Raw genomic sequence first — 10,485 nt, 5'->3', positions numbered from 1 at the left:
CAGAACACCAGGGTCTTGGGAGCAAAATGACTGCAAGGCTTTGCTCTCTGCATTCCAGTTCTGGGCCTGCATTGGCTGTTACAGCTGTGACTCAAGTAGGCCCAGGACCAGTTCAGAGTGCCCCCCAGGAGGGCAGCATATGTGGTAAACCTTGGCAGCATCTGTATGGTACCATTTCCACACGGGCTTTGGAGGAATGGTTGCCTCCACCTAGATTTCAAAGGATGCCTCAGACAGACTTAGGGCACAGGCAGAGAACAGCAACAGATGTGGCAGGGGTCACTGGAGAGAGCAATACCCAGTGGCATCATAAAAGCAGGGCTGCCCTGAAGACCCCAGACCAGTAGAGCCACCAGCATGCAACTCCAGCCTGTGAGAGGTGCACCTAGCAAAACCAGGAGGGCAGGCTGCAGGGCTGCCAAAAACCTTGGGAGTTCAAGCCCCACTCCAGTGTGTCCAGAATGTGTGGCGTGGATTAAAAAATATTTTGGAGACTTAGATTTAATGTTTGCCCTGTTGGGTTTTGTACTTGATCAGGGCCTGTCACTCCTTCCTTCCTATTTCTCTATGTTGAAATAAGCATGTTTATCCTATACCTGTCCCACCATTGTATTTTGGAAGCATGTCACTTGTTTGATTTTGCACGTTCATGGCTGGAGACAAATTTGCCTCAGAAGAAATCTTACCTTGAGTCTCATCCATATCTATTTTAGGTGATACTTAGATAAGACTTTGGATTTCAGACTTTTGAGTTGATGCTGGAACTACATTAAGACTTAACTGAAGTTAAGAGTTTTGAGATGGAATAAATTTATTTTAAATGTCAGAAAGGCATGAGTTTGGGGGTGGGCAGGGGCAGAATGGCATGGTACAAATGTTTGTGTCCCTCCAAAATTCATATTGAAACTTAATCACCATTGTGTTGGTATTAAGAGGTGCAACCCAGCCCGGCGCGATGGCTCACACCTATAATCCCAACACTTTGGGAAGGTGAGGCCGGTGGATCACCTGAAGTCAGGAGTTTGAGACCAGCCTGGCCAACATGGCAAAACTTCATCTCTACTAAAAGTACAAAAATTAGCCGGGTGTGGTGGCAGGTGCCTATAATTCTGGCTACTCAGGAGGCTGAGGCAGGAGAATAACTTGAACCCAGGAGGCGGCGGAGGCTGCAGTGGGCCAAAATCTCGCCACTGCACTCCAGTCTGGGTGACAAGAGCGAGACTCCATGTCAAAAACAAACAAACAAACAAAAGAGGTGCATCCCTTTTGGAGGCACCCCTCAAGAATGTGATTCATGCCTTTATGAAAGAGACCAAAGGGAATGTCTTCGCCTCTTTAGGTCTTTCCAGAGACGCATAGAAGGTGCCATCTATGAGGAACAGGCCTTCACCAGACATCAAATCTGTTGGCATCTTGATCTTTGACTTCCCCACCTCCAGAACTGTGAGCAATAAATTTCTGTTCTTTACAAATTAATTAATCTAAGGTCTTCTGTTATAGGTGACTATCTAATGTGGCAGATTTGTTGGGAACAAGTTTCCTTTTTTTTTTTTTTTTTTTTTTTTGAGACGGAGTGTCGCTCTGCCGCCCAGGCTGGAGTGCAGTGGCCGGATCTCGGCTCACTGCAAGCTCCGCCTCCCGGGTTCACGCCATTCTCCTGCCTCAGCCTCCCGAGTAGCTGGGACTACAGGCGCCCGCCACCTCGCCTGGCTAGTTTTTTGTATTTTTTTTTAGTAGAGATGGGGTTTCACCGTGTTAGCCAGGATGGTCTCGATCTCCTGACCTCGTGATCTGCCCGCCTCGGCCTCCCAAAGTGCTAGGATTACAGGCTTGAGCCACCGCGCCCGGCCAGGAACAAGTTTCTATACTCTTTATTTTTCTTATACTACATGGCTAAACTCTCCACTTTAATGTTTTATTGCAATGGTAACAATGTATATAGGCTTATCATGTTTTTGCGTTTAGACAGAACACTACTAATGCTTCACCACTAAGTATGGTGTTTGCGTTAGGTTTCTGGTAAGTAACTTTTTTCAAAATATTGAAATTACCTTCTATTCTTAGGTATCCAAGATTTTTAAAATGTTATAACTGAATATAGATTATCATTTGGTTATTCCATATTCTCTTGCTATGGCGAGTGATATCTTTTCCTAAGATTTTATTATTCTCGCATTTTTGGGATAAACTGTACTTATCATAATGTATTAGTATTTTACTACACTTGGATTTGATTAGCCAATATTTTACTTATTTTTTGTTCACAATTATGATGGCTTCTAATTTCCTTTCTTGTGCTGTTTCTGTTTTATAGTATCAGTTTTGTGCTTGCCCGTAAAAGAATTTAGTCAGTAATAGTGTTTTAGTGCTTGAGATAGAAGGGCATTTCAGAGACCTGGACATGTTTGTTTGACGAAGCAGAGCCTTCAGAAAGTCTAGCTGTTTGGAGATTTATGAATTAATTCATGTGTATTACAGGAGGGTCATTTTCTGTTTCAGAGATCAAGACATGAAATCCATGTTCAAGATACTTTCTAGTGTGTCTTCATGTATCCTCTGAGTCCAGCCGCCAGGCTACCAGCAGCTCTTGGAAACCCTGACATACTTATTCTTAGAAGACTGCTTTCTGGACTCAAAGTAGAACCTCAAATTTTCAATTTTGTTTTTAAAGCCTACACATAGGTGATGATCTATACATGCATATATATTTTGGAGAATTTATAATTCTGAAAACCATGCTGGTCTTACGGAACCCATACATTACCCTTTCCCCGTGTGTGCTCCAAGCTGTGGTGGCACGTGAAAAGGGGTCCTTCCAGCAGTCGCCCACAGCCCTGTGCTGCTTACTTGCTCACTTCATTTACAAGAGCAAGGAATACACATTCTTGTGTTGTTTAAGTCATTATGATTTGGGGATTTCCATTACTCACACACCTGATCTAGTAGTAACACAGTAGCCTATTTTAACAATATCATTTATTCAATAATCCATTCTTTCCCCATTAGTTTTGAGCCTTCATTTATTGTGTACTAAGTTCTGGTTATTTTTAGTGGTTGTAATCTCCTTCTTTCCTACTCTCTTAATCATGGGATTGCTAACATCTGCTCTGTGTTTCTGTGCCGTCTACAGCCTCTGGCCTTGGTACTGTTCTTCAGAACTGGTATTTCTAACCTTACTTTGACTTCTCCATTCAGTCAATCTTCCACAGTTCATCACTCAACTGCTCTCTTTCCATCTTGACCTTCTGAACTGGCTCACACCCAGATACACGTTTGTCATCTGCCTTTCCCCCTCATAAACATGGACTGCTGCTGGGGAAAATCCACCACTGAACTCTTGCAGGTCTCTGCAAATGTTTAATGCCCTGTCTTAGCCATGACCTCCACAATGCTGGGCTATCCTATGTTATGTCCCCTAAGATATCCCTTCTCTCTTGCCTTTAGGGATAGTCCGAAGCTTCCATCATGGCACTCAAAGTCCAACCTTATTTGTACCCTCATTCTCTGAGCAGACACCACTGTACTCTGTTTCACAGAGAAAATGTGAGTGCTGGGGATGAATTCTTTCAACTTCCTGGTCCCTTCCCATACATGATCTTTCTCAGTATTCTTGCCTATTGCTCTTCCACGTTGATAGAAGTGTCTGCTCTCCTTGTCAGTGTCTCAGCCTTGGATCTGTTCCCTGTTCTATTCTGCCTGTGTAAGGACTTTCCCTGACCAGCTGGGCCACCATCTCCTGCTTCTCCAATCCCTCACTCTAGACTGGCCCTTAACCTTTTGTCAACAAATACTCAAGCTTTTACATTCATAATGGAGCATCTATGTTGAACCTTATTCTTTTCTAGACACTACCCTCCATTCTGTCTTCCATCCATGGTGACTTTTCTAGAAAGAGCATCTATCACACCGGAGACAGCAAACTCCTTGATCCATTCTAATTCCTAACCCTGCAATAATTTTCTATGTCCCTTACTCAAGTAATTGAGAGTGCTCCTAGTATTACCAGAGACCCAGCAGTTCCCAAGTTCGGACCTTTCCATATTCACATTTCTTGACTTGCTATTATTTTACATCACAGATTACATCCTTCACTTGAAGAGACTTTAATGGAAGCTTGACATGGAAACTCTCTCATGTGGCTGACCTCCTACCTCACTTGCTCTTTCTGAATGAAGTTCCCACTTTTGCCTGCCTTAACAAAAGTAATGCTCCCCAAACTCAAGTCCAGGGCTGTGAATTGGAAGCAGCTGGGGCTACTGTTTCTGGGTGCTGGTATGAATGGCAGGATGTGAACACAAGCCTGTGATGGGTAAAAAGATGTACACACAGGCAGAGCCCGACAGGTGCTGGTGGTCCTATACGGTCCTGAGTTGCTGGGACCCTCCCTGCCCACTGCCCCCAGAATGGACTTTGGCCTCAGGTTTGAAGTGTTCAGATGTGACTGAGATGAGCCTGTTTCCCATGCCTCAGGAAGAGTGAAGAAACTCTATCTGGAAGGTTCCCCAGGGTTCCCCACCCACCAGCCTCTGGTATTAGACCAAGCAGTGGCTGGCCAGGATGGTGGTGACAGAAGGGAGACAAAAGTGGGCAGTGGGTAGGGTCACATCCTCCCTGACACTGAATAGGCAACATGGGGAGGAAGGATGAGTGATCTTTAGAACGTTCATGGAAAATGCATACTGGGAAAAAGAATGCATGGATTTCAATTTTTTTTGCAACAAAATAAACTTATACTAACTTGTGAAAACATGTCTGAACAGGATCTAGTTTGGGGCCCTAAGAAGTATAAGACAATAGTTTGAAAAGAGCTCGTATCAGACGCATGAATTCTGCTAAAATTGAAACCAGAATATGCAATTGATGGTGAAGCTTGGCTGGAAAAATGGTGAAATCATTGATGATTTTTTGAAAGTTTATAGGGACAATGCCCCAAAGAAATCAGCAGTTTAAGTAAGTGGATTACTCATTGGAAGAAGGGAAGAGATGATGTTGGAGATGAAGTCCATAGCAGCAGACCAGCCACATCAGTCTGTGAGGAAACAATTCATCTTGTTTGTACCCTAATTTAAGAGTACTGATTAATAACAGCAGAAACAACAGCCAATGCTGTAGGCATCCCAAAGTGTTCAGCTTACACAATTCTGACCGAAATTAAAGTTAAGTAAACTCTCCACTCAGTGGGTGCCAAAACTGTTTCTCCCAGCTCAGCTGCAGACAAGAGAAAAGCATTCTCCGGCAATTTTAAACAAGTGGAATCAAGATCCTGAAGCATTTCTTCAAATAATTATAGCCGGAGATGAAACATGGCTTAACCAGTACACTCCTGAAGGCAAAGCACAAGCGAAGGAATGACTACCGAGAGGTGGGAGTGGTCCCGTTAGAGCAAAAGCGGACATGTCAAGGGCAAAGCTCATGGCAACCGTTTTGTGGATGCCCAAGGCATCTTGCTTATTGACTTTCTGGAGAGCCAAAGAACAGTAACATCTTATTATGAGAGTGTATAGAGAAAGTCAATGATTTAGCAGCAAAACACCCAGGAAATCATCACTCTGGAGAGCTTCACCAGAGAGCCCTTCTCCATCATGACAATGCTCCTGCTCATTCCTCTCATCAAACAAGGCCAGTTTTGTGAGAGTTTCAATGGGAAATCACTAGGCATATACCTTCCAGGCCTGATTTGGTTACTTCTGTTTTAAAACTTTAAAAAATCTTTAAAGTCCACCCACTTTTCTTCAGTTAATAACGTAACAAAGACTGAAGTGGCATGGTTAAATTCCCAGGGCGCCTAGTTCTTTAGGGATGAACTGAATGGCTGCTACCATCACTTACAAAAGCATCTCAACCTTGATGGAGCGCATGCTGAGAAATAAAACCTATTTTTTAATTGTTATCTTTTAGTTCAATTTTTCTGTGAACTTTTGAAGTCCCCTTGTGTTTGTTTCAGGTGGAACTCTGAGTCTGATTTCTCAGCTCTCCGTGGATGGCTGCATCTTGATAGAGAAATGAAGGCCATTTACCCCGATGCTCTCTACTGGGCCCAAGTTTCAGATGTTGAACACACACGTGTGGGAATTTATGAATCCGTGCATCTGTGCCAGCTGGTGGGTGAAGTCTAAGTTTCTTCAACAGAATTAGTTATCTTCTGCCTCCTGGAATCTGGTAGGAAAGGTTGAGGAAAAGCAGCCATCCATAGTGCCATCCCCACTGGAATGGGGGCAGCCCTAACGTGTGCCCCACTGTCCCCCATGCTGAGGAGTCCTTCACTCCAGGGATGTCTTCACCCCAATCATTCAGACTCCCCCAGTGCTTCTGCGTCACCTGAAAGGTCAGAAGCATCTGGGCACATACTCTCTCATGAGTGGTGCTTTGGCCTCCCTCCCCATCAATACTGAAGCCCTCAGAGGCAGAGGGGAGTCAAGGAAAAGAGTGGCTGTCAGCAATAAATGAGTTACAACGTTTGATTTCAAACAGAAAACCTTGTCACCAAAATCACTACTCAGGAGATCTGGACTTCCTCTCAATGTGAGCTGAAGAACCCTTGAGGGTTAAAAGCCAACTTCACCTGATCCCCACTCTCCCATCCCAAGACCCTGGGAAGTCAAACCAAGAGGTAATCAACAGAAAACAAGTTTAATGCAACAGGTGACAATAGTCTGGAGCGAGTCCATGCTTCAAAAGGCTCAGTCCATGGCAGTCCTGTGGCTCAACGCAGGCTAAAGCTGGCTGCAATGGAGACCAGCAGCAGGAGGACGGCCAGCCCCAGCCCACCACAGCTCTCACCCACACTCCCAGCATATTCTTTGAATGATGATGTGTTGATATCCGGCCCCTGTAAATTGCAGTAGCGAGTTCTACAACACTTGAGGTAAAAGAAAGGCAGGGGCTCTTCCAGGAGAAACCGCTTCTCCGCTGGCTTGGGTATCTCAATCGCTGCACAACTAGTGGAGCACTGCTTCGAAATTATGAAAAAACGTGGAAATATTTCTAATAGGAAATAAAGACCGAGAGAAGGCAATCACGCAATTCCAACGCCTGACACCAAGGCCTTTCTGTCTGGGTCAAAGCCTTACCCCTGGTGGCCCTGTTCAAAGGTGCACACTCAATTGGGGCACCAAGTGGGGGTCGGGAGGACGAGGGCCAGGCCTGTGTGTTGAATGCTGCTTTGGGGGAGGGCTGGCTTCTGCGTGGTATGGCATGTCCACATGCACTGGGAATGCGGGTCTAGGGGTCGCTGTTTGGGAACACACAGGTCTCAACTTCTCAAACACAGGGTTGGCTCAGGCCTTTGTGACCACAGACAGACACATGACTCCCAGCCATTCTGGCCATCACCCAGGGCATGGAGCCGGCCTCTCGGTGGGCCTGGCTCGGCTCTGAGCTGGGGGTCTTGTCTCGTGACCACACTTCATCTTATACTTCACTGTACAAATCATTTTGCCATATTAAGTTAAAAAGTCAATGTTGGTTACACTGAGCCTGAAGCATCACCTCGGCGCCCCACCAACTTCGTGGATACGGAAGGGCTGGAGAGCAACTGCTGGCTGGAATCAGAATTCACCCGCCCGGAAGACTGCCCTGTGGGCAGAATGTGCTGGGTGTCCAGATTCCCCTCGGGGAGGGCTTCACGTACCCAAAGCTTTTCAGGGGAATCACAGATGACAGAGCAGCAGTCTCCAGTTTTTAAGGCATGCACCCTTCTTCGAGAACACACTTGAAGGCTGTACACCTTGGTTTTGTGCATCTCTTGTAAGAGTGACACAGACACTGTTCTCAGTGGCGCATTCAACATTATTAAAGCTTAATTTTTCATTTAAAAATGGATGACATGAAACCCAGATTTTCTTCCTACCTCCCAATATTTTATCTGGACCCACTGTAGCAGGCACTGCCTTACACTAGCACAGTTCTTACGGACTGAACCCCACCCCACTCCCCCTTCACCTCTCCCTGGCCTCTCAGGACTTTGCTCTTCACATTTTAAAGGACAAAAAAGGCAGGGTGCGGTGGCTCACACCTGTAATCCCAGCACTTTAGGGGGCCAAGGGTGGGTGGCTCAGCTGAGGAGTTTGAGACCAGCCTGACCAACATGATGAAACCCAGCCTCTACTAAAAATAAAAAATAAGCCGGTGTGGTGGCACGTGTCCATAATCCCAGCTACTCAGGAGGCTGAGGCAGGAGAATCGCTTGAACCTGGGAGGCGAGGTTGCAGTGGGCCGAGATCACGCCAATGCACTCCAGCCTGACTCCATCTCAAACAAACAAACAAACAAAAAACTACTTTCTATTAGTTATTCCCTATTGGAAAAAACTAGACAGCCCTGATTCCTGAAAGTCCTCTGTTCACCTGCCTGTTGGTCTCCAACAAGAGGGAAGATACTCACTCACGGCCGCTATAACGCAGTATGACTCTGTCCATTGGCACCTCCTCGGGTTCTCGCACTCAAAAGTGTTTTCTCTCTCACAAACGTGACACCACACTCTATCGTCACCCTCGTCTGAAAGGAGGAATAAAAAGAAAGTAGAATATTCCAGTTATCTGTGCCTAGCTGAGGCACACAGCCAGCATCCGAGCCAGCACAAACTCGGCGGGTCCCCATCTTTCTCCCCCTGAGCAGTGGCTAGCGCCACATGACTCTGAGTGAGCCGCGTGGGGAGAAAGCAGGAAGGGTCTCAGGCCACGTAAGAGCCGCCCGCTTCCCCTTCGCCTTCCCCCATGATTTTCAGTGTCCTGAGGCCTCCCCAGAAGCCAGCACCATGCTTCCTGGACAGCCTGCGGTGCTGTGAGCCAATGACACCTCTCTTCTTTATCAACTGCCCAGCCCTCGGACTTCTCTACAGCCTGAGCGATTTGTCTTCTCTCCTGGGGGCTCCCCCATCCTCCCACATCCAAGCGCACAACACGAGCTCACAGCGCACCCCCACTCGGCCGGGGCACCCTGACCCCAGGCACGGCCACGCTGCACCCGCGGGCCCTGGCATCTTCCGGCCGACGGCTGCGGAAGCGACCCCGGGGCTCGGGTCTGCTCCCACGTGCCCTCCCGCCCACCTTCCAGGTCCACCCGCCTCCCAGGTCCCGCACCTGGCTCCCTCAAAGGAGGCCTCCTTGGTCTGGGCTGGGCCTGGCCTAGCTCTGCAGGAGGCGCCCGCCCTCCTCCCGCGGTTTGAACTGTGCTCAGCCCGCGAAGCCCGCCGAGGCCAGGCCGCCGGGGCCTCCAGCCTGAGGGCTCCCAGGGACGCGGCGGAGCAGGGCAACGGCTGGGGAAGGGCCGGGCTCAGGCTGCCCCGCCGCCCGGGGGGAAGCCGCACGAGGCGAGGCTCCCCAGAGGCTTCCAGGCGCCGCGGGCCCCCTGAACGCCCTGTTCTCGCGGCCTAGTGGGGGCGGCGGCCACGCGGTGCTGGGCAGACGCCGCCGGCCCCGTCCTCTCGGCCCTGGCTGTCGGGGCGAGCCCGGCTCACCCGTCTGCGGGGTGTCCTCCGGATCTTGTTGTCTCGCAGTCAGGTTGAGGTCTGTCCACGCCCGCGGTAGGGCCACGACCAGGAGCAAGGCGAGCAGCGCCATCGTCCCCAGCGGCGCCCTGTGAGAGTCAGCGCGCGACGCCCCCTCCTGGCCCTTCCGGAACCTTCGCAGCCTCCGCGCGCCGCTCCCCGGGTCTGGCCGGTAGGGGGAGCCCCGCCGACCCCAGGGCGCCCGCCTCCCACCCGCCGGGGCTGTCGGGGTTCTTGGAGCCCCTCTCAGCGCCTCGCGGCCACTGGCTGCCCTGAATGCCTGTTCCGAGTCCCGCCTTGTGCTAGTGTCGGAGCGGCCGGCAGCCAGGCAGGAGCGGGCGCGGGAGCCCCGGGAAACGCAGCACCTGAGCCCCAGGGCCGTCTCCTTGGGGACCCCACACTCCACAGAAAGTGGCCAGTGGCCGGGTTGGGGATTTTCTCCGCTGAAGAGCATGGGCGCACCCCTAATAACTCGCCCCTGAATAGCTTTTAGCTCATTATAATACCAAAAAGACACACCCCTGGGCAGAGATTTTGGATTCTAATGAAACACTGCGGTGCATTCGTGTGTGAGGTCATGGCGCATGCGTGCCCAGAGGACTTCGCAAAACTTGCTTACTAGTACGGCCCCTACCCGGGCCCGTCATGAATAATCCTGTAAAACTCTCATCAGAGGGTCTCCCCAGCGTGAGTAGGGACGGACTCATTCTTTTGAGCAGCCCACCCTGTTCCTCTTTCAGGCTGTACTGTTTTCCTTCACCAAAAGCTCCAGTAAGAATTCTTCCGGGCGCCTGTAGTCCCAGCTACTCGGGAGGCTGAGGCAGGAAAGTGGCGTGAACCCGGAAGACGCAGCTTGCAGTGAGCTGAGATTGCACCACTGCACTTCAGCCTGGGCGACAGAGGGAGACTCCGTCTCAAAAAAAGAAAAAAGAAAAAAAAAAGAAAGAAAAGAATTCCTCATAAGTCACTAGCTTTTGGCTCTATCTCCTGAGTGGCAG

General features: G+C 49.2%; 1 protein-coding gene and 1 long non-coding RNA gene across 3 annotated transcripts; one reads left to right on the top strand and one right to left on the bottom strand.

Annotated features, from left to right (window-relative positions):
• The first annotated feature begins 1,108 nt into the window (after window positions 1-1,108).
• On the top strand, window positions 1,109-7,821 carry LOC119624839 (uncharacterized). Its single transcript, XR_005240893.2, has 2 exons — window positions 1,109-1,443; window positions 2,500-7,821. It is a non-coding gene; the product is annotated as an uncharacterized lncRNA (long non-coding RNA).
• LY6K (lymphocyte antigen 6 family member K) lies at window positions 4,947-9,962 on the bottom strand. Of its 2 annotated transcripts, none has more exons than XM_008001690.3 (3): window positions 9,458-9,962; window positions 8,383-8,496; window positions 4,947-6,984 (listed from the first exon to the last, which is right to left on the bottom strand). In XM_008001690.3, exons 1-3 carry the CDS (start codon window positions 9,939-9,941, stop codon window positions 6,704-6,706), a joined length of 879 nt encoding a protein of 292 aa, XP_007999881.1. In that variant the 5' UTR covers window positions 9,942-9,962; the 3' UTR covers window positions 4,947-6,703. The 2 variants fall into 2 exon arrangements, with proteins under 2 accessions (XP_007999881.1, XP_007999883.2); XM_008001692.3 differs by having other exon boundaries at window positions 6,887-7,231; window positions 9,458-9,585.
• Window positions 9,963-10,485: the final 523 nt, after the last annotated feature.

This window comes from Chlorocebus sabaeus, chromosome 8 (assembly GCF_047675955.1).
Source record: "Chlorocebus sabaeus isolate Y175 chromosome 8, mChlSab1.0.hap1, whole genome shotgun sequence".
NCBI classification, from domain to species: domain Eukaryota; kingdom Metazoa; phylum Chordata; class Mammalia; order Primates; family Cercopithecidae; genus Chlorocebus; species Chlorocebus sabaeus.
Note: the sequence above shows the minus strand (reverse complement) of the source record. Positions and strands in the feature narration are given on the sequence as shown.